The 25,318-nt window shown below is 35.4% G+C and overlaps 1 protein-coding gene and 1 long non-coding RNA gene across 4 annotated transcripts in view; one reads left to right on the forward strand and one right to left on the reverse strand.

Moving 5' to 3' along the window:
* Positions 1-25,318, reverse strand: part of LOC110829915 (uncharacterized) — a 588,956-nt gene that overhangs the window by 501,713 nt on the left and 61,925 nt on the right. The gene's annotated exons all lie outside the window — the stretch shown is intronic.
* The window catches only part of Dfd (homeotic protein deformed), a 68,284-nt gene continuing 48,834 nt past the window's right edge, over positions 5,869-25,318 (forward strand). For both annotated transcript variants that reach the window (XR_015533584.1, XM_022064132.2), the window contains exon 1: positions 5,869-7,223. Coding sequence is in view for 1 of the 2 variants with exons in the window: in XM_022064132.2 (XP_021919824.1) it covers positions 6,308-7,223 (916 nt within the window). In the remaining variant the exon portion in view is untranslated. The remainder of the gene's footprint in view (positions 7,224-25,318) is intronic.

Raw genomic sequence — 25,318 nt, forward strand, 5'->3', positions numbered from 1 at the left:
CCGACCACATCAGTGCACTAGCTGAGAGCTTTAACTTTCAAGACAGTTGAAGCGGGCAACTCGAAAGGCATTTCAGGTTTCCAAGGGCTGTCTGAAGACACCCACGGCTACCAGAGAATGACTGATGCACAGCAGGACAGTCGATGCTGTTCATAATAAGGCGGCCAAGCCGACGTAGCGATTAGTGCGTTAACACAATTACGCTATCTTGACAGGTTTTCAGTGCTTGTCCTTTAGTTGTAAGGCAAATGCTAGGGTATAGTTAAGGGGCACAGCCCACCGGCCCCAGTCACGGAGGCTTTCAGCTAAAGTGATTCACCCTTTAGTCACAGAGACCTTTAGCCAAAATCCAAAACTTCTGGTTTCAACTCCCAAACAATAGCATGTATTCAGTGCCCTATACTTTTTTTAAAATGTTTCAAGCGTAGTTCGCCTAATCCAGCTTACAGGCCTGTAGACCTACAGAAGATAGGCCTATATTTAGACCAAGAACATTAAGACGATTGGTTTGTTACGATAGAAACAATATTTTCTCGATTCTTGTTAATTAATTTCAAAGTCGAAAAACGACCTGAATACCTTTGTTACAGAAATATCGTCCAAATTACTTAGATGAAAGTAATGAGAACTGGTAGATTATACAAGATTTTCCATTTGTCTCAATATTAAATGAATTTTTGATAGCATAAAATAAACAGGCCACAGTCTCAGTTTGTTCCGTTAGCCTTGCTGTGCTCAGCACGTTAAAACGCATGCAAATGCAGCAAGACCAACAGGTATCTCATACACAGAAAGACGCCACTTATAAGTTATTAAGTTGTCCACCTGTGCCATTCTTCATGTTTAACTTATTTGCATTTAAATACATTTTTGTGCCTTTTCTATAATTCACTCTGGTTTGGGAGTTTCTGTATAGGTATATGACTAATGGTTATGGTGTTATCAGGCATGGGAAATTAATGGTTATTTTCAATTTTCAAACTACGAAAGACCTACATATCACTGTCAAACTTCTGCTTCTACCTTTCAAGATTTAGGACACTGTTCTGTGGTAGCACAGGGTATTCAAACTATCTCATTCATGGTTTACTTAAGTCCTCCTTTCCTCAACAAGAAAGGTATCGTTTATAGTTCTGTCCAATTCACTCTAAAATAACTCAAAACTGTCATTATTTCCTAACATTCACTCCTAAATTGTTATTACAGAAAATAAACCTTCAAGGTCAGCTGTTAACATATTCATTTTAGCAGTGATTTTTAGTTGTTGCTGTATTTTAACAGAAAGTTGAGAAAGAAGACATGACTGTTCATGATGGTAATCCCAGTAACATTCATTAATAATGCTAATTATTTACATCAATGCTTCCAAACGAACCATGGAATGACAAGTGAAATTCGGGATATTTGACTTATTTACAAATATACATAGGCTGATTATTTTGAAAAAAAGACAATCAGCTGTCGAAAAGATCTAAATAGACCTACACGCACTGTACTGGCAAACTTTTCTGAAGCATTAATAATAAATGTGTCTTTCAGATTTCTAGGGACCGTTAAGTGATGGTAATGAATAGCGGGCAAAATGTCTGTTATTTTTCTTCTTTGAACCAAAGAACGACAAATGAAAATGTCCAGATCCGCCACTGTCGTTTGTGTCTCAAAAAGCGGAAAAGGGTGAGCGTTGAGGGAGGGCGGCTTGGACGCAGGGGTTGGAAGTTAAAGAAGAAATGGTGTGAGGGGGAGAGGGGGAGAGGAAAAGGAGAGAAAATTGAGCGTCGCGCGAGGATTGTGATTGATTGTGTTTCGTCTCCGGAAACGGCGGCAGGGGTACAAGGGACGGAGAGGAAAGCAGAAAGAAAGAAAGATAAGGGAATCATGCCAACGAATATATGAGAAATCAGACTTAAAATATATAATGCGAATCTTCTTCGAGTAAGTTATAAAACTTTTTGTGTTCGATATAAAACACTAGTCACTGTGACAGTACGCGATTTTTTCAGAAAATTAGTAATAATCCGACATAAGTAACTAACCTATACATACGTTTAAGTGATTAAGCCATATTTTCGAAATTCGTTTTCATGGTAGGTCCACATTCCATTTAATTTTAGTGAATTCTGTCGATTTCTCGGAAAAATCAAAATTGACGTAGCCCTATATTCAAAACAATACATTGCTTCATTAGCGTAGATAAAAATTTTAGTAAGATTTAAAAATTTGTATTCAAGATATTTCTTATTTTACCAAAGATGCCACGTAAGTTTGGGCGTGAACCACTTGTAGCTTAAAACTCATTTATATTCATAAATAATTAAGTCCACGGAACGTTTAAGAAGCTTTAGGTTGCTCAGCTGGCCAATAAATTGCCCGAATCTTATGAAATGCTAAATTTTAATATTGTCTTCGCAAGATCCTAACCCGAGTCGTTTGAATCTATTCTACACATTCACCCCTTATTGCTTAAAGTACAATTTTAACGTTACACCTGCGCCTTATACATGTATTAGCAATTCCACCGCGTAGTCACGTGTCTTCAAATTTTACAACTATAATTCTTTACACCCATATGAACCTCTAACCAAATAGTGAAGAGCGCAAATTATAAATCATCCTATTACGTACTTATTTGCAAACACTATCTTAAACACTCTATATCCATTAACGTTCTTCTGTTCGGATGAAAATTCATGATTTAGAATATGTAAAATTTCAACTTATTCAAATTCTAGACATGAAATAGACGGTAAGGTATCTGTAATTTCTGAATTTAATCGGCTCATAATTTCCGTTCCTTCTGCGTATACTATAAATCCGATTTGAAATAAAACACTTTCTGTAATTCTATGTTCTTACCATAGACTCGTTAGCAGTGGTTATTAGGAATTCTTATCAGCATTAACCCCTTGAAACTGAAGCTTGTCTAAATAAAATTTAAGAATTCAGTCCGTACCGCAAAGAAAACTAATACTTCGCCACTACAGAGATCAAGTAGTTAATGCTACTTAAGAAAATAATAATTATTTATTGTGAGAATTATGAAACATAAATACAAAATGCTGAGTTACTAATTGTTAAAGCAGTTGATACGTAGACAATTACAAGTATAAAAGATTTAAATATAGACAAATTGTGTATGTTAAATTACTAAACGAAATGAACATTTCTACTTCCTACTTCTACGTTTCTCTATGGTATTCCGTAACCATATTTATCTCATTACCATCGACATTGCTAATTGAAGCGCTTTCCTTAGATTATCCGCTAAAATATAAACATTATAACCAATTTGTTTGATTTTCACAATTCGAATTATTAGGCTGGGTATGATTACTTAAATTAATACAATGAGATTAATTAAGTCTGAACAGACTAGACTAAATCAGAAATATTCTAACTTATTTTGTTTTCTATTTGATAGTTAAGTCCTCTAAGATAAAATGTTATAAATGTAATTATATTAAAGGTCTTTTACAAATCGAGTGTTTAAAAATTGACCACGTAGAAATAGAAATAAATAAGAAATTATTAATATTAATAATTTAAAAGATGGAAATTAGCAGACAAGAGAAGTGTAGAATATGCATTTCGCAAACAATAAAACTGGAATAATTAATAACTCTTTGAATTAACTCATTATATCCAGTATGCCTATGTATATGGAATCCAATTTTGCGGAACTGAATTAATTCCTTTCACAGTAAAGATAATTGCAAAAATGGGCCTAGATTAATTTAAATTAATTGTTACGAATGTTCTTTGCTCTTATTAGTTTGTAACTTCAACAAATTTTATGCAACACCGGATGCAGAAAATCGTGATAGAACGTAAAGCTTCCACAAGGAGAAACACTTGTACACTTTGTTAATTCTTCTATTCCACGTTTTGTAAATGACATTACATTATCTTAGCGTGTACACTGGCTAATATCTGCAGTTTCTTTCCAAACACAATTGCAGCCTAGTAGAACCATTTAAAATTGAGCGATCAAGTCAGGGACGGGAGAAAAGGGATGGTCCTCCAACTTTAGGCGGGTAACAAATCTGTACCTTGAAGAAACCAACATGAGGGAACTATGTCGAATTACAAAATTTTTGTGGGCCCAGGATAGGGTTTAGTGACTGAGTCTTCTGAACACTGTAATGAATATTCGGACTAAATAAAAGGCTGGGATGTTATTTACCAACTGAACGGCCATCAACTTCTCAAGGACTCTGTTCCGTGGAGTTGATTAGTTATTAAAATTACTTGTTATTACCAACACCTTCTTCAGAACACAGATAACGGACCTTTTGATTTGAGGCAAACATTCTGGTCTTTTGAACAGTACCGAGGACTTCAGGGGTTCCAACAACGATGATGAAGACGATGTTGCCGTTGTGGGAGAAATTCAGCTACACATCTTGGACCGACCAACCAACCCTCCTCTAGCTCTGCTTGACAGACAGCTCTCTTCAGGGGTGGGTTTTGGCGGAGAGCGACAGAATCGGTGAGTGGGGGATGAAGGGTAACAAGGAACGTAGAAAAGGACGGATGTGTAGGATTCATGCGATAGAATGAGAGAGAGGAGAGAGGGACAACCATAGCAAAAGAGAGACAGAAGGAGAAAGAGAGAGGTTACCAGTTTGTCGTGATGTGTGAGTGAGAAAACAGTACAAAGTGACGAGTGGCATGGCCACGGCCAAACAGAGTGGTTAGTTAGGTGCTTCGTATGTGCTGCATCAGTCAAACCTCAATACGAACCACTGATAGTATTACATCGTGTCGGACGTCGCTTGACTTCGCTAGTGTCTGTCTGCGCTGTTCTCGTAACGTGTTGAAATGTGTTCGCACCTGCTTTTGAAATAACACACATTGACAGTGATTCAGAAGATCTACGTCATCAGCATCAAATGAGTCCATGATATCATCTACTTCTGTGTATTATTATGGAACTAATTTTGAATCCGAATCATCGGCTACATGAAGAATAACCAGAGGATTGCAAATTAAATGTAAACATGTCTTAAGCGTTGATGGTTTAAAAGGCGCTGGTTTACAAAAATAAGCTTGGTGTTAATATAATTGTAAGTATTACTTGTACTTTTGTGAAGTGAACTTAAATTTTTGGATAATAATGTGGACTGTTTAATGTATATGAAATATTAATAATAATTTCTTTAAAAGAGATTGAAAGTTGGACATGGAAGGTATTTCAGTGTTCACGTGTGTAGGCATATAAGTTTTTCGCTTGGACAACGTGGGAGTGTGACTTTGGGAGAGAGTGAATATCAATCAACTGCTTATGTCAAGAATGAACATGTTATAATCGTTTATTTACATTCTTTTAGAAGTCCCGTAGTAAATATAACGCGCTGTTAATGTTAGGAAGGCACAAGGCAACTCGATATGTGTTGTACGAAGACCAGATGTTTCCCGAGCATAACCGTCAACGCAAATGCACAACTTGTACCTAAAACAAAGCTACTAGTTAAAACTTGCGCAGTTTGAAGCCACTACCACCACCATCACTGCCACTACGTATCATAAAAAGTACCCTTATAAAAAAACACTCTCCCTCACTGCTTTGCACACCATCCAGTTCTCAACACAACCAGAATTCAAAAGACAGAGACAGACACTTTAGTTCCAAGTCTCGCCACTCAGTCTGGTGGTGGCGCCATACTCGTTACATTGTCGAAGTAGTCGAGGGTAATCCATCATGGTCGGTGACGTTGCAACGTTCTAATTGGTCGGAGGGCAAGTCACGTGGTATGCTAATTGGGTGACTGTGGGCGGGAACTTTTTTTAGTTGTTGTAGACGTAACGTGGAATAGGAGGAGAGATTTTCAACCCGAAAGTAGGGGCGGGGGAGGAGAGAAAAATCAGCTGTAGGGGGGTTTCTCTTTTTGATGTGTTGTGGGGGAGGGAGATGATGAGAAGGTTGGTGTTTTTTATGGAGGGACGGGAAGAGACAAAGTTTCTCTTCACTGTACTCAAAATTCCCAAAAAGTAAGGCACGGTGAATACCCGACCTCCAGAAGCAGTGAATTGGGATCGTTCAGGTGAATAAGCAATAAAAAATCGCGAGTGACACTGTAGTAAAGAGTGAATAAGGGCATAAGAGAGAGAAGATACAAAAAAAATATATTTCGTACCCCACCCTTTCCTCTGCGTGTCGCAACGCCATTTCTCCTCAGTACTTGAAGAGTAACCTCTCCCTCCCTCCACTGCCATTACCACCTCCACCACCGGGTTCGGGTCCTCCTCATCGAAAACGAACTGCACTTCGCTGTTATACGAAGGAAAACCCAAACCCTGAGAAAAATTAATGATCATGAGTTCGTTTTTGATGAACCCGTCTTCAGCTGCCGTGGCAACATCTTTACCATCATCGGCAGTAGTGCCGCATCCGACATCGGCTACGTCTTCGTCGTCGTCATCACCCTCGTCCTCATCACCGTATCATCACCACCACCACCACGCGACGGCTGTTGTCGTAGACCCAAAATTTCCCCCAAGTGAAGAATATAGTCAGAGTAACTACATACCATCCGCAGCTGGTGATTTCTTCAGCACTGGACACCATCACCATCACCATCTGACCCACCATCACCACCATCACCAGTATGGCTATCACCATCAGCATCAGGCGACAGGAACACCTTACGGTGCGCCAACAGCAGCGACAGTTCAACTTAATGGAGGTTCGGGGGTTGCTGGAAGTTACGGCAGTTATGGAAACTATTATCATCATCAGATACCTCCTCCACCGCATCCTCACCACAACACAGTTCATCCACATCATCACCCAACAGCAGCGATGCCGTTACCCCCAGAAGCACAACAACCACCGACGATCCAGCCACCACCGCCGTGTGGGTTACAGACTCAGCAGCAATCAGCAGCAACAATTCTTCCAGGACTCAGTGCTAATAATGTTTCTCAGGCAACAAATATCCTTGCCAGCAATGGAAACCTAAGCCCGACGTCTGTGGTGGTTGCGTCGCACCAAGACAGTGAATCGTCCCCACCGTCCGTCGTTCATCATCAGTTAATCCAACAAAGTCAACAACAGCAACAGCTTCCGTTGCAGGAATTGGTCCAGCAACAACACAGGTTGGACGTCGAGGAGGACCAAGACGATTTGGATGACGATCAGGTGGAACTCGATCAGGACGACAGTTCGGAGTCTGGGGATCGTATCATATATCCGTGGATGAAGAAGATCCACGTCGCTGGAGTAGGTGAGTGTAAAATTAATAAGGGGACTCAGTATCCTTTCAATTCCACGTCACATTTATGAACAAAATTTAACTATATTTCATTATTTAATTCGCAGTAAGTTTTAAGTTAGGCTTCGCTTGGAAACTGGATTTCGAAAGTCACACAGAACAAAGAGATATTTGCTTGCAAGAATGACAGGAAACGTTTATTTAATGACATTAGTTTCATGTACGCGCATCTTCGTCTGCGCAAGTTTCTTCATTCTCGCTAATATACTGAGCTAAGTATGACCTATTCTAAATGCACTCCCCTGCTTCTATGGTATTCTAGACACGAGTTTTTAAAGCAGTGCATGGGGAATTCTTAAAAAACAATCACGTATTACATAAAATAGAACAGATATTACTTCAATATATTTTAGCACTTAAAATTATGTTGGAAATAAGACAAAGCTCTCTTCAATATGTCTGCTTCCGTGGATTATTTAAGCACCTTTTTAACCGTATAAATTATGTGGTGAGGAGTAATAAGTTTGCTCCACATTCTGGAATGGAAAGAATATGGAAGCCACTGTTTTAGGGTGCTATCTTAGCATTTTCCTGGGGGGACTGAGGATAACTACGGAATAAAATCTAAAGTTAGATTAGCCCTCCTCCAGAACAAGAATAAAACAATGATCTCTTAAATACTACATAGAAGCGCTAATCACTTATCTACGGAGTTCAGTGAGGTTTATATAAATAGGCTTCTTTATATGTCCGTTTCAGAAGTCTTTATTTTCCATATAAAGTTCCCTAAAATTAGAAAAAGCTTCAAAATTCTTTTTAATTTTAAACAGACTGCTCTTAAAGAGCATTATTTTGAAATATCCTGCTAAGAGACATAAGTAAATATAAAACAATGAAGTAATACAATTTGATATACTTTGAATAACTATTCTAGTTTCAATATTTTTATTTATTTGTTTATGAAAGCGTAGCTTTAACGTTCAAAGTGATTATCCAGTATAAAGGTTACTAGATTTCCCGAACATAAATTGCAAAGGATTTATCATAGTATTTCGTAGTTAAAATCAACAAGGGAAGCCTTATTTTAAAATGTCAAGAGAATTTCATTACCACTGATATAAATTAAATTAATAATTTAATAAAGTTATGAAAATTCTCAGACTCTTTGTCAGAATCTTTCACATAAATCTATTGTAGTGTTTTGTTTATAATTCATGAAAACGGAGTTTATATGTTGTTTATTACCTCAAAATACATGACAATACACAGCATAAGGTACATCAATAAGAAGGTTTTCCTTAATTAACTAAACAGAGAGCTAATAATTTAGCACATGTGGCATGTATTTCAAAATACCTTTTCTTCACTTGCAAAATAAAAATGTTTCTTAATAAATTGTGATTAACTTTCTTAATTCGAGTTAACAACACAAATACAAGCAGAGACGGACAGAAATAAGAGAGAATTATTTTCATTTTGACTTTCATAATTACAGTTTCTATTGTTGTAAGGGGAAGACTTTCAAACGACTGTGGCCTGATATTTTTGATTTATGGATGACAATGTTGATTATGATTTTTATAATTTGACGTTTCGTTGGAATTATCGACATCAATGCAAAATTAAACTCTCGACTTGTTGAGTCCAAATCTTTCTAATTTTACGTTAAAAAATGCCAATCTATTTTCAAGTGATTTTGAGCAATGTAAATCATGGGATTTTTCAGAATAATGTAACTACAATGAAGAATCACACTTTAGTTAATAAAAAAAATTGTATGGAATCTTATTTTATTCCTGTCGTTCTGTAAGTTAACTTCCTTAATGAAAAATACAAGGCTCTACAAGGTTCTACAACTTGTTTATAGGAGATTAAATTTGAAGTTCTATAAATGGTACGTTTTGCTAACAGTCGCAAAATAACTACATTTATTTCCCAATGCAGTTATAAATATGTATACCAGATGGGCTCCACAGCTAAAAGTAGGCTATTATTTTAAAATTAATAAGGTGAATTATATATTATCAAGGTGATGTTTACAAACACTAATGACCCCAGATCATTAATTTTTTTCTGTGCTCAAAGCATTTCACTTTCTTATTAACAAGACATTAATTTCATACCATAGCACATTAACATATCACAGTAATAAATACTGCCTAATATTTAAAAGAAACTTCTGCTGATCAAAGCTGGGAATCGATATTCGTAATTCATGAGGCCAAGATTGTTTTATGAACATGGCGGATTATGTGATGTCAATTTCGTTTATCTCCCCCACACACTGAGCTGGCAATCGCGTTACTTATTATGATAAAATGCTGAAGGAAACGCACAAATCTTCAATGCGGTGAGTGAGAATCGAGTCCTGGGTGATGAGAGCCGAGGTAGCAAGTAGCACGCTTTAGCGATCTTACCCTTCTCTGCTGTTATTATCTGTTTTAATCTCGCACTGAGTAATATTTTATTAATTATTAATTTGCCTGCAGCAAGTTAAGTGGGTCCATTTCACATCGGAAAATTCCTCTTCCTCAGGTCTTGCATGGACAAGTCAGCCAACGCATGTGGAGGGTAGGAAATAAGCATTCGCAGACAGTCAAAAATGGGTGGTCCTTCAGTTTGTTGTTTCGACAGGCAGCTAATAAGTGAAACATTCGGACTGTATAAAACAAAAGAATTGACTAGCTGACCTACTATTAGTTTCTCGTGAAGGATTAATTAAACAAAACCACTATGAATTTATTTCAGCGAAAAATTACGAAATATGCCCAAAACAACATAGCCGATGTACTGGCACTACTTTATATACTACGTAAACCTAAGTCAAATTTTGTTCACGTTAAAACTGGATTTTCTTATTAAGCGGCCTGACGTTAAAATAAATATTTTGTTATACGAGTTAATTTTGTTACTGAACTTACAAATTATAAAATACTTTATTTTTTGACTTTAGCACAATGAAACAAATGCATCTGCTATGAAGTATAAGCCCATGCTGCAAATATAAAACTTGAATTTGTGCTTTTCGAGACTGTTGCGAGTCTAAAATTGCATGCGTGCATACACACACACACACACACAAACTTACGTGCCTACACCCAATACACAGAGGAGTTGTACCACTTAGCACTCTTACTATGCATTCGGGAGGTACCTGGATCGAACATAGGCTGTCATCACTAAGTTTTTGTGCTTTTTCTCAGTCCCTTCCAGAAAATTCTTTTTTAACTCCCTGAATTAGGTCACAATCACTTATTTTCATATCAGATCTATTCCTAGCGTTATTGATAAGTATATTTCCTTTCAGTCTGTATTCCTGTAACAAACGAAGTTACAGAGCTGTCGAATATAATAAAAACTACTAACTGTTTATATTTATACATTAAAATATATCACCTATCCTACATATGAAGACTATATACCTCCGAGGGCCTACTCATACTTCTTTAAGCTTCGGTCTATCTTAGCATTTGCTTTTAAATTAAGTTGTTACTGTCAGGTAAATTTGAAGTTCTTAATCAAATTTTGTTTACTGTTTAAATTCATATTATGAGTGTGTTTGATATTTAGATTACGACCTACGAAATTTGGCATTTAAAACACTATATAGATCCTGTTTTAGGATAATGTTGTAATAATCTAGAATGTACTGATATTACTCATAAATTCCAATGTTTTAACCGGCAATTATTAATGCGTTTTCAAAAATTTAATTAGAACCTATAGCGTTCGTTCAATAACAACTTACTGATCAAATTTCATGATACTATTTTAATCTGGAGCAAATTTTAATTTTTGTATTAACACTGGGTTTTAATTTTACGTGACACTATTTGTAATAATTTATAGATCTTAACCTGATTGAACAGAGACATGATTACGTAAAAATGTACTAAGACACAGGCGTATATATTTAGCTTTACGAGATTATCAGTATATCGGGCTGTATATGGCCAGCGGACCGCCATTTGCAACATTCTGACTTAAGTCATACGTTCTACCTCCGTCACCTCGAACACTTTCAAGAACAGTTTTGGTTAAAGCTTTGTAAACTGGCAAAGATGACAGTGATATATTTGTAGTGTGATCAATGTTCCTGTCCCTGCTTATAACGAAGTAACTTTTTTTAAACGTTTAACCGAAACGATTATCTTATCTTAGAAAGTGTCAAACATTCTGTCAGTAGGATTGCGTGTTTCACACAAGAATATAAATACGAAGCCTTTTATCACAGAGTTTATTAATTTTGTTCTAAAGTAGTTACTGTTTCTCGTGACAAATTATGTATGATTCCGTTAATTAATGGACTTATCGATTGAACTGTTTTTTAATTAACAAGGTTCATGAAGCAAATACTCATGTTTCTGAAGCTTCAAGGCATTTCCCGTCTTATAAAGAACACGACAACTCATTATGGCATTTAAAACATCCGACCACTGCAAACTATGCTGAGCCAGCTGAATCCAGGCACATTACCATAGCCTACATAGTTCCAGATCTACTTTAATATTAACCGCCTGTACAACTAGGCCTCCAACTGTAGGGTTTATTAATCCAAAGTTCCTTTTTACGTAATTATTTTCATTAACCTGTTACCTTCGCTCTTACATCTAAGTATTCGCCTTAATTCTTTCTTCCGAAATGTCCTCAGTCTCACATTAGGACGGGTACAAAATTAAATACGTATACACAAGAACAGGTGAATTAATAGTTTTATATGTAAGAGATTCTGAACTGAATTATTCATTATATTACTGAAAACTACTTTAATCTAAAGCTTGTTATAAATTAAATTTTGATTTGAAAATGATTGTTTTATGGGTTCTTGCGCTGTGTAGTCAGGTAGAAGTATGGCAATAACTTAGAAGACAGGCATCTTTAAGAGGTGTCTAAATTTTAACTTAATGCATTATTGTTATATTATATATAGCTAGGGAGCCAACACCTAAAATATTTGCTAATTGTACCGCCTATTTTAATATTTAGTGTGATCTCTGTATATTTTATCCATAGATTGTACTTATGGGTCTTTAGAATGAACTGTTATTATTTCCCTATATCTGATATTTGTAATAGAGACGAATTATAGTTTTGTTAAGATAGGAACTAAATTATTGTTTAGATGATCTTCATGCTTCAAAGGGAGAATATGGATTTCTCTCTGACTGAGGTTGGTGGTCATGTCTTCAGTGCAGATACTCAGACTTGTTTAACATCTCTGTATATTTCGTCGTGGTAATGATGATTACCAGCGGTGCGACTATGAAGATGGCTATGTTATGGGTTGCAGTACCGTGTAGTCTGATAGAAGTTTACCAACGTTTCAGAGGTGCTTCTGCCGGAATACAAGACTCATCAGCCCAGAAGACATCTATCTTTATACTAGCCGCCGTGAGAACTTCAAAGCTCACTAATTTGTACTTGTTCCTATCATTCAACCGTTTGAACTCTGCCACAGTCTCGAAGGATTTATTACCTATCTGCATATCATGAGTTTGTCCTTTACTTATTTTGCTCGTATATGAAGGCCTATCGACCTGTTACTGCTGTCATTGACATCAGCCTATTCTCAGTCAGCCACTGTCCTTACATTCCTTTCTCTACAACTGCATTATAAATTCCTTGAAAGGTCTAATCATACAATACAAAATTTATATATGTATATATATGACAAACTTGACCTATACGAGGCTTATATACTAGAGGCCTAAACAGTACTTTGTAGGGACGAAGAAAATCTACTATCATGCGTACTTTTATTGTTTGTACGTCTTGAATATTCTATTAAGACGTAAATATAGCAACAAGGACATTTAAATCTGCGTCATTCTTGTGTTCGTAGATTATAATTTACATTTAAAATATTATGCTCGAGATTTCGCTGTTGGTCTTATATACTTTTTGTATATAACGCTTTTTAATTGAAACATCTTGTTTCACACATACTGCAGATATCAGGTGTCACAGATTACACAATACATATAAATGTTGACATTTAATGTGCGGTATAGGTCTATACTTTGTTTTAACCATGTTTCGAAATAATTAATTTATGTTTAAATCCCGTCATTATAGTTCAGAATCGATACCATTTTATTCCAACCAATTATTACAATGCATGGTTTCACCATGCTAAAACAAAGAAAAAAATTGTCACTAACATTACATGGAAATAGGTTTAATTACACCTGAGTTACAAGTAAAACTTAGGAAAAATTAAAGGCCTACATAAACATACCAAATAATGATGTAATGTTAACCAGTCCAAGAACAAACTGAAATCATCAAAATCTTCGTTGTAAAGCTGACATTGTGTGAACTCATCTTTGAAACGATTAAAGAAGACAACATTTCCTTCTTTTCCTAAAACTTAAAATAAGGCAAGGTTCTTTAGATGCCTCCATTATCCATTAATACGTATTCATTGTAATGTAACTGGTGTAATTGTGAAAAAACGTACAAACTATTTTCGAATTAGACCTACAGGCCTAAATCTAACTCCATGGAGCAGAGTCCTTATTGAGAAGACAATCATTCAGTTAGCCAAGAAATTATTCACCTTTTGTGGAACACGAGAGTTCTTTACTGTGTTCATAACAGCACATCATCGGTCCCCTTTTTAAGCGACATAAATCCATTTCCCACCCTCCCCCCCTAACGCCAGAAATAAAATTAAATATTATCTTCCCAGTCTACCTCCACATCTACCGATTCGTATCTTCCATTCAGGTTTCCAATCAGAATTTTGTATGCATTTCGTATTCCAATGCTACATGCTGCGTGCTACAGGAAGAACCCATATCATCCGTCAAAAGATTTGGAGAAGTGTGCAAATCATGTATATCCTCATTATGCAATTCTGTTCGTCTTCGTCATTTAGTCTCTTTTAGGTTCAAATACTCACCATATTACTCTTCTTCTTATAATTCTCAACAGGAGTTCTCCTCTTAATGTGAGAGACCAAATTCTGTCCCCTCCAGACCGGAAGTTTGAAGGTAGCTAAGAACCACCACCGTATAAAATCAGTAGGCCTATGTTATAAAGGTCAGACCTTAGGAAAGTCTCAGCCTATCTTACTTCAAGTGCTACACTCTACGTGGGGAAGCTATTATGAATTGTACTTTAACAATAAATTATATTTTGTAAGACTTGAGGTTCTCACAGCGGTGAATATGAAGATTTCTGTCTTCTGGGTTATTGCGCTGTGTAGTCTGGTCGATGTTAACCAACGTTTCAGAGGTCATACTGCCTCCGTCATCAGGGCGATGAATCGCCCTGATGACGGAGGCAGTATGACCTCTGAAACGTTGGTTAACATCGACCAGACTACACAGCGCAATAACCCAGAAGACAGAAATCTTCAAATTATATTTTAATAACCGTACTGTTCCGATGATGACTTTTCCGAAATAACCGAATTAGCTCATCTCAACATAATTGCAATTAATTTTAAGTTTGCTTATGATGTTTCTGAACAGACACATGCCTGACTAATAGTATATATGTTGCGGTTGTCAAACGAAATTATAAACAGGCCTACATATTTCTTATGTTCGACGTATTGTGATTTATAGAATACAAACAAAAATTACCTTAAAAATGTTTGAAGGTAATTTATGTTAAAAGATATAATTTTATTAAATGACACTACTGTTCCTCCATTAGATCTCATGTTTGTACTCTTAATGGCAGGAAACACCGACTAAAGAATATGACGTGGTCTCTAGTGGTATAATGTTTACGTGCCAAGTTTGAATGAAAATCAGCCAAAATGACAGGACTAGAAGCATATATGTGATAAGCGAATATCGCAGAATGCGGAAATAGGAAAATCAATTGTACAACAGCTATAATTTCCAACACATGACGTGCTATACTTAAAAAAACTTGACAGAAAATGGTTAAACAGTATAGGTGAAATATAACGATAAGAAAACATGAAATAAGCTGTGTGTGTAATATGAGTAAGTAATTTAATAACAAGCTACTGTGTTTTAGTGAGTGACAACATACCTTAAGCGAAGCCTTTTAGTGATATTTAAAATGTAAATGTAAATATTTGGTGTTTTATTAGTAAATCCGACTTTTAAGATGCAATAGGTAATTTTGTATTAAAATGTGAACATATATTGCAAATAAAAATGTGCATTTTGACAGAAGCAAGTTTCGGAACGTGATAGTAATAATGTAACAACCATTTACTTAATTCTTAATCCTGATGACGGATGCTGTTGAAACATGCTGCTGTGATAATGTGAAAGTTATGCTGACTGACAGAATATGCAGACTTACATATATGTTTATCTAAATATAACGCCATAATTGTGTTTTGTCTTCATAAACTAAGGAGAGTAGAAAGATCTTCTCGTTCCTTCGTGTATCTGTCGTATACAGATTGATTTTCGATAACTTGGTTTGAAAATATGGAATCCGAAATTTACCAACAACCTCCTGCAGATTCTGGGAACAACATCGCGAACTTCTGAGAATACTAAAAACTAATTCTGTTACAGGCCTATTACTGATGGTCTTGAGGCAAATATTTTAAAATTAATTAATATAATCCTATATTTTGATTTGTAATTTAATTAGTTAGCGGTGTAGTTCTACAGATTTGTTTAAATAATCTTGTCTTAAACAGAAATCTTAAATATTATTGTTGTATGCATTAATAAGAATTAATGATATGCCTAATGGCCTACAGTAAGTTATTTATTATATTCAACAATCTGAATTATTTGAAAATGCGTGATTCAAATCACTACGAAAATGTAATTTTTGTGTTCTTCATAATTCCACCAAGTGAGTTATAACTTAATTTCATAACACAGGCTTTCGTGGTTTCTTCAGAATATTAAAATTGATGTTTTTGTAGATATGCAATACGACAATAAACGAACTTGAAATTATGGTAAATATTTTACTAAAATATGATAAAAACCCATTTTCTCTCATCGTCATTCAAACCATGCTTATGTTAAATTCAGCATTTGCAATATTAAAATGATGGCTAAATAAAACGTAATATTATGGATAGTTGGTGAATCTAAATGTAGGTACATGCAAATTTCTAATTTGTAGTTCAGAAATGTTATCCTTGGCACAGTACGAATTATTTGTACGACAATTAGCGGTTAAGACAGCGTATGAAATTAGATTCTGTGTGAAATTTAGCGCTGTAAATGATTATCATTTTTTCCCGTTCTCTGTGATGTGAGAATTTTCTATACTAATTTATGTTTCATGGATGTAATTCTATTTATCAATATTCAAGCAGGCCTGCATTTAAAAGTTGATGTCGGTGACAAACACTTATCTTTAGTTTTTAATTCTAATGAAGGTTCGCTCGCCTGCAAAGTATGTCTTATATTTAACAAAGAATTCTACAAGAACGCTATAACTACATTTCTTTACCGTAGCTTTATTTCCACTAACAAGACACGGTTAACATACTTACCCATGTTGCATGAAATCTCATAAAATATTCATAAAAGTAAACATAATCTTAGGAAATTCAGTGTCATCTCAATCACTTGTAATAAAGAAAGTAATTCTGTCAGTCTATATATTCGCCCACCATCCCGATCGCCTGTTTGTCTCTCTGTCTTTCCTTCTACAAAGTTATGTTTTCTAATAAATAATTTTTTATTGTTGTTTCTTAATTTTCTATCGCATAGAAACTCCATCTTAATGCTTACAGTTTAGTCAATCAGAGCTTTTTTTAGCGCAATGAATCTCTAGTAACACAACACGCAGTTTCTCATTCCGTTGTCAGTTTCATTTAAGCCTAAATAAATTGTTCCTTTAAAGTTATGACCTCTCTTATTCTGCAACAGACAAGCAATTCTAAACAAATAACAGTGTTCTAATTTTAGGTATGTTAACATTAACATGAGAAGTAAACGAGAAGGGAAGTAATCATCGTAATTATTATTACATTTTATCACACGGTTGGGACATTCAGGGGCGTCCACTTCTCTCATCAGTTTTATAAACTTATTCACTGAATAACAACATATTCCTATGTCTCTGGCTCTCAAATTTCATAACGATTTGAATATATATTTCTAATTTCAGATCTCAACAATTAAATATTAATTATTTAAATTTGTTTATTTGCAAAATTTCTATTACTGCCCATATTTATATCACAAGTTATTTGCGGGCTTTCAAAAGAAATTCTTTGAATGCTATTCCTCATTTTACTAATATTTACACATTCGCGTAAATATGAATATTAGTCGAATCCTTTATACCCTGAGGTCCTTGAATGTCACTCCTTGCTACGAAATAAGTTATCTCAAACACTGGGCTTCTTTCATTTCCTGTTTTACTCTAGCCTCCATTATGTTTCCCTGTGGGTACATTCATACAACTCAAGAGAAATCTTGTGAAACCTATGACAGCATAATGGTAGAGGGCATGACCTTTCTAGCTTTCCTAATTCGCATTTAATCATTTGAAAGTCGCACAGCTGCACACTGAAACATGGGATTGTGACAATTTTTGCGTTCCTTTAATTGGTAACATAAAAGTGTAAAAGCATTACTGAAACTTCAACTGCTTTACAAGTTACAGAAAGTTCAGAAAAGGAGCAACTGAATGAAATAACACAAATTGTAGCATGGTGTAATTAATCTAAATATTAACAAGTATATTAATTGTGAAAATAATTCACTTCTCCAAATATTACAAAATGTATTATCAAGAGCACTCGAAATAAGGAATGTTAAATATAAAGCACAGGCTTGTCATCTGTAATTACAGATACTGAGAAACCAGACGGGAGTCAGGCTTGAAGTCCTTATTATTCTAGAGACTCCAGGTTCGACTATCCTTCTATTGGAAGTACTTAATTTCACCGATGATAATCATTTCGCTTCATCTATTTAAGCACATAAAAGAATAAATAGACCAACCAGCATCGTGTAATGTGATTTAAATCGGAACGTAGTTCTCTAAAGATGCCTAGAAATTTATATACTGCCCTAATAGTAACTAGAAGAACAACTGAACATTATGAAGTTATTTTGTTATCTGCAGAAACGGAAAATTCTCTTAATACACAAGAATTTTTATGACGTATTAACTAAGAAACGTAATCATAAACACTGAGGGTCTTCTAGAAATTATTTAATTTGAATAGATATTATTAAATAAATTTTATTACATATAATTATTGTTGTAGCTCGTTGTTTGTTGCCTTTAATTGGCTTAGTGGTTCGCACTTCCTGTTCTCACGTTCGGATCTTATGGACCTGTTAACAATATTTAAATTCAATTTTAAAATTTAATGGCGTCTTTGCTAGGACTTTCCTCATTCATTCCGACGAAATACAAATTCTTTGGGCTTTACCTTGCACATGGTCCCTTCAAATAATACTTTCAGCGTCATTACCATAATTTTTAAATTAGCAACGAATTAATGTTGACCGTGATAAATGCACAGGACGTGTTTTATTTAATGAAGAAATATACCCGACTCACAGAACATATTACCCGAAATTCCAAGTTGGGCATTAACAGCGGTTAGATTACTATCCATGAAGCGCATAAATGCTAATGACTTAGTCACGACGTACAAGTGGTTATGCACTGTAACAGAGGGGTTAACCCTAACTCATAAATTCACCTTCACACTTTTCCATAAAATCAACACCTAACTTCTTTCATTAGAAAAAAGCAGACAGGTACTTTGCACGCACGCATGCCTTAAAGCAGAACTTAACACTTAACATTTAACACATCATATGTGCATATTACCATATCCATATTGAGACATTATCTTTCGTTGTTATGTTCCCATTCAGGTTTTTCCGTCTAGAATCTATTATATACACACAAAAGTTTTCCTCCGGGCGGACATAAATCTCTTCTCTCTGCCTCTCGCACCCCCCTTTCCACGTCCCTACAGCGCAATCCCTTCACCACAGCTTCTTTCACAAACCTGAGCACCAAATAAATGGCGGACATAACCATAAATTACAGCTCGTATGCGTGTGTAATAGTGAACACGACCTACCTCACTGCCACGTGTTGCCAGTAATTTTGTAAACAAACTTTCACCTCATCCACGTGGCCTCGTAGCTTCATAAACAAGCAATTCAGTTAAGTACAATATTAATTGTATTAATTGCCCTGCTTTAAACTATGCGGGCTGCTATTCGTTCGCTAAATATTCTGATTGAGACATGGGATGTTTAATGATGCTGATTCAAATTCTGAGATTAAAACATAGGCCTATAGAAAATGGAAGGTGATTACAATTGGTGGTATTAAAGGAGGCGGTTATCAGACCTTCTGTCCATATTGCTGATGATCGGGTAGGCTTCTACAGAATGGTAATTTTACCACTTTGTAAGATTTCATGTTCTCACATCAACGAATGTGAAGATATTTCCTGGGACGCTGAGCTATATAGTCTGATAGAGTTTTATCGACATTTTGTAAGTTCCTCCATCATCAGGGTGGTCATCTGGAATATCAATAAACTTGTACCAGACTGTACGGCGCAACATTCCAGGAGGGCAGTACTTGCCAATTTTAACATTAGTTTTATGGATATAAAATGTGGAATCATGCTTGATAGAAGAACACAAATGGCAGTTGTCTAAAAACGAATTTCTCATAAAATGTCGATTTGAGGATAAGGAATTGTAATTTATTTGGCATAAAAAGGAAATTTGTAACATAAACTTATCACCGAGTATAATTAGATATTAAATTCTGCGATTTCACCCACGATAGGCTGGGCATTCGGATAACCAATAAATGAAAATCGGAATTTCGTGGGGAATTCTATTGGAAAACATCCACTTGGAAGATAGAAAATCTTGAAGAGGTTAGAATTAGGTAAATGTTAAGAAGTTGCGAGGATTGATGGTACTGTCAGAATCGGTGAGATTTGAGGCTTTCATTCGAAGGATTGTGGGGTGTTGTACCACGTAGTCTGGTAGATATAGACCCCTCTTCTGAAATGTAGGTCAATATCTACTAGACAACACGGTGCAACATTCCAGAAGACGACTTCACAGAACCGTCTCTGATCGTGGACTTTAGTATTAACAATGTTTAGCTTTATGGTTCTGATAGAAGTTTGTTCACAATGATATCCTGGCACAAATACAATGTTCTGTCCGTGCCACGATAATTTTGTGTAATTCTGATATATTCGGAAAAAGAAACTGTTGCTGCGTTCCTAACAAGAACGTAAGTTTAAAGGTTTAATAGCTACGTATCGATCGTATTTGTCAATAATTTCTCACGGTACGAAGCTAAAATTGGAACGTCAAGTCACTCGCTTAAGGGAAATGTCAAGAAATTCAGAAAAGTTGTTTAAGAAAGAATATCAGTTTACGACAGAACGTCACGTGTAATTTTTATACAAAATTATAATTCCTCTTTTGAAATAAGAAACTGGCTTTTTATCGATGTATTCATATATATTCTTACCTACTGACCAGTCAGTTTCAGACGACGTGTTTAAGCCAACAAAACTCAATACTATCCTCGGAAAATGACGTCATTATGTTCGAAGCATACCAGTATAATCTATAGGAATAAATTCACCCCCCATAATGTAACTACATGGACTGTAATATGTGGGTATGATACTTTGTAGTCCTGCAGGTGGTTATAGTTGTCAGAGTCTATTGTGTGAGAAGCAATATCCAGTGACATCAAAATATGAAATCGTTTATCAAAATATCACTTTCTGCATACATTAAAACTGATATTCATAAAGAATTCAGTATACCTGTATGATAATTTATGTTATTTGATGTAACAAAGAGATGAAAACGTAGCCTATGATCATAACACTCCAGAAAGAACTTAAATTAGTTCCAAAATTGAGCGTGATACTGAAGACAATATATTTACCTTTGTAAACATAATCGATGTGAAATACCGGGTATGAAGCTGCGGACTGGAATGAATTGGTTAGGGGTTCGGTCGTAGCGGGATCGGATGAACACAGTAATGAACCGTAATTAGGTGGGGTAGTTTCTAACCAGTTAGGGGACTGTCAGTTCTTAAAGAATGACTGTACTCTAAGGAGTATGTTAAGTATCTGGTAAACTGTCACCTCTGCGGATGGAGATACAAAATTTTGAATTATTTTACTATAGGGATAATACATAACGAGCATTTTGGTGCAAATTTTTGGGACGGGGATTTAATAATATTGCATTTCTGCAAGTGTCTAATTTCTATAACAGGATTCTCCACTGTTCTATGGGCGTGTTGTGTCACCAGATGTCTAGGTCACAACTTTACGAGCTCTGTTATTTTTGCAATGCTAATAGAAGGACATAAGACGATAGACTGGTTACAGGTAATATCTTTTTACCTATCCGTCTCACAGCATTCCATTATTTACTTTATGTAAAATTGTAAGGTGTAACATTAATTCCAGTTAGAAACCACACAATGCGTCCGCTCCGCAACTCAACTAGATTTAGTATCTGCACACAACAACAACTCGTTCGCTCGTTATGCAAAGTTCCATGACGAAGTAAACTCTTCCGCCGTCACTTGGCGATACATAATTAACACCGGAAATATAAAATAATACACACTCGCTAGTGTAATCTTCACCATCCTATCATTGGCCTGAGATTGAGATTACTATCCAGCTTCTATTAAACCGTTTTCTCCCAGAAGCTTCCTCACTGTACTGACTGACTTTATTGAAATAAATTGCATTTTATTATTTATTTTACAGTTTGTATCTCAAACAATTTAATATTTCTTTCACTAATGTGACAAACGTTTTAGCTAGGCTTACCGCTGAAAAGGACGGCCTTAACAAATTAAAAATTAACAAAGTTCTTAATTCTAAAAATATTAAAAATTCCTAATGCTTTTAGCCTAAAATTTGTAGTCTTATAGTCTATAGGAAAAACGTTTAGCAATTAGAAGCCAGTAGTTGTAAAATGTATTCTTCTGTCTTTAATAAACACAGACCTTTTATTTCCTTAAGGTATGTGACTCATATATAGGATTTGATGTTTTCACGGCGGTGAGTCTGAAGATACCTATATTTCAGAGGTCCTTGCTGCCTCCATCATCAGGGTATTGATGGAGGCAGCAAGGATCTCTGAAACGTCGGTAAACGTCTACCAGGCCACACGGCGCAATAACCCAGAAGGAAAACATTAATATCATGTGATTAAAATTTTTTCCATGTTCCTACAAGAACAGTGAACTGGCTACTAATTTAGACCATGCGAATGTGAGTTTATAATAAATTTGCATCAATAGACTTAAAACATTTAAGTTTTCAAAAGAATTGTTCATTGTAATACGTATCCGTGTTTCTGTGTTTGTTCAAATCGTGACCCTTGTTATCCGGGCAGTAATAAACCAGTTGCCGGACATCTGAATAGAAGGAATGCCTATGTTGCTCGTCTGACAAGACGGACGGACGAGTGGAGACTTGGAATTTCCGGAATTGCGTTTTGAATTCTACTGTCCAATTCCTTTAGCACTGCTTGTTCGCCTTACACATCTGCAAAATCCCCAGTTAAATCGTACTTTCTGTGGAAGCACAACTGATTTTAAACCACGAGAATTCAACGTTAACTATGTTTTAAAATTGAAGTTTGGAATGTATATATGGATGAAATTTTATGTTTCAGTTTTTACAAAAATAATAATACATTAGAGAGGGATAGCACAAATTTCATACAAATTTAGGAACCATTTCCAAGAGCTAGGAGCCAAAATGTACATGAGAAGAGAATACTTGTGGCAAGTTTTTTACAAAATAAGGTAGCCATTGTTTTCACAAGTAATTCAAAAGTGTTTCATAACAATATGCGAAGATACAAAACCATGAGAATATCATGAGGAAAATTCTAGGGGTCACTACGACCTGGCGCCTTTGATTAGTGCCGATCTGCCTTAGGGTCTACTCTTTTTATATAAAAGAAGATAGCATAGAAGCCTCTCAAAATCAGTTCGTAATGAAAAGCATGACTAGAAATTTCCAACTGAATAGTGAATAGAGTGTGGACTAAGTATGAGGGCGGATTGATATTTTATAAACAATTCAGGAAATCAACACATGGCATAAAATTTTGGTGTGTTCACTCTCTTATTTTATTAAATCTTTAAATTCGTGAATGCTAACTTCTCATACTGTCCTATAAATAGCACAAAACAAACTTTGCCTACGAGCAAGGACCTCGAATATAAAACCTGAACAATATCAGTCCACCAGATATTCAGTGATGAGGTGACACAGCATAATTTTTTTTATTATCTCGAGAAAAGCAAGAATTAAAAAAAAGTGTTGGTCATAAAATATATACTTATTTTTTGTCCGATAATAAAATGTATTAATAAAGATCCAGAAATTTTCATATCGCTAGACCGTGATTTCTTATCATTCAAGATGTTTCATCACAACGCACAGTTTTAAATATATCTTACTGGTTTAAATAATTGTCATCCTATAAGTCTTATTCTCTCGTTACTGTTGGTAGTTCTGTATGTCTACAATTGCCAACGGTAAAGTAGGCTAATTCTATGCGGTAACTCCACAAGGGAACATTCTGTATACCATTTACATCTGGCAGAATAAGCTGTTGTGCTATCAGAGCTTTATGGACTATTGTTAATATCTGCTGATGTATTGCATTTATTGTTTATTTATCGACGCTTTCAGTATTCCGACAATACAGTGTCGGATGAGAGGATGACAGTGAGTTATGAATTGAAAAGAATGTGAAAGGAAGCGATAGTGTCCTAATTTAAACTACTAACCCGGCATTTGCCTGGAGAACGCCAACAATTCTGGGTTTAATACTTTGCATGTTAAAAGTTGCATATTTTCACAGTTCTATTGATGATACGAGCTCATTAATAATATGCAATAATATCCTAAACCTCCTTAAATAAAAATTTGACTAAATTATTTCATGAATAATTAAGCGACTATCCGGCCATTTAATGATTATCAATATAACCAAATACTAACTTCATAGAGCAAAGTCCTTTCTGAGAAGCTTATCTTTGTTCAATTCTCAAAAAAATCCCCTCATTTTATGACGCCTACAATCTAACACTGGACTCCATTCTGAGCCAAATTACACCTTCACATCCTACTTCTTTAAAATCCATTTTAATATTATCCAATCTAAACATATCTAAGAAGTGACCTTTTCCCTGCAGCATTTCAGACTAAATTCTATTTGTAATTATAAACTTTTATTTCATGTCACAAACCTCACTCATATCATTATATCTAATTTTGTAACAAATATTTTATTTGGTGAAGAACATACTACAAATTACTAATTTCTTGATTATGCCCCCCTCCCCCCGTTGTTACATCAAGTCTATCGGATCGAAATATCTGCCTAGAATTTGTTTCTCAAAATCTCCCAAGCTAAGCTCTTTCTTTAGCGTGAGAGACCAAGTTTCACACCCACGTAGGACAACAGGTAAGGTCTTCTGTGTTGTCACGTCATATAGTCTTCTACGTGGTTACTGAAGATGGCGTGACACGTTTCTCCGAAATGTTAGTAACCACCTACAAGACTACATAGTCATAACTGAGACAATTAACATTGCTGAGTATAAATTTGGTCCATTAAGCTTATTCAAGAGTATGATACCAGTTTATTATTAACATATCTCCTTTATTTTTCATACGTTCCTGTATTACTTAATTTAGTTGTGCTCCTTCTGTAATTGTCTTGCGGCTGTTAAGGCAAGACACAAATAATAATAAAATTAACTGAATTATTATAATTATTATTACATCCTGCCAATGCTCATGTGTTCTCAAGAGTACATTCAAGAGTCGTAACAAAACTCAGAATTAGGCCTACTTTTCTGCACATTCTGCACAAACAAACTAACTAAAATTGTTTTTACACGCCCGATGACTGAAACTTATAATCCTTGTTCGTTTCTAGCGTCTAAATCAGATTAATTAAACTGAATGCTACCAATGTCTAAATGCTTAAGCCTTACACTCGTGTCGAGTCGTAGGAAACTTTTGTGTCAGATCGGTTGTCTATAAACGTATGTTTACAAGGCGGAGAATATTAGATTGTATTTTATATAGGCTAGAGACTTCACCAATTGTTTGATAT

The sequence above is a fragment of the Zootermopsis nevadensis genome, unplaced genomic scaffold (genome assembly GCF_977971745.1).
Source record: "Zootermopsis nevadensis isolate Lab colony 2312 unplaced genomic scaffold, Znev_1.0 Znev_ptg000001l, whole genome shotgun sequence".
Lineage (NCBI taxonomy): Eukaryota > Metazoa > Arthropoda > Insecta > Blattodea > Termopsidae > Zootermopsis > Zootermopsis nevadensis.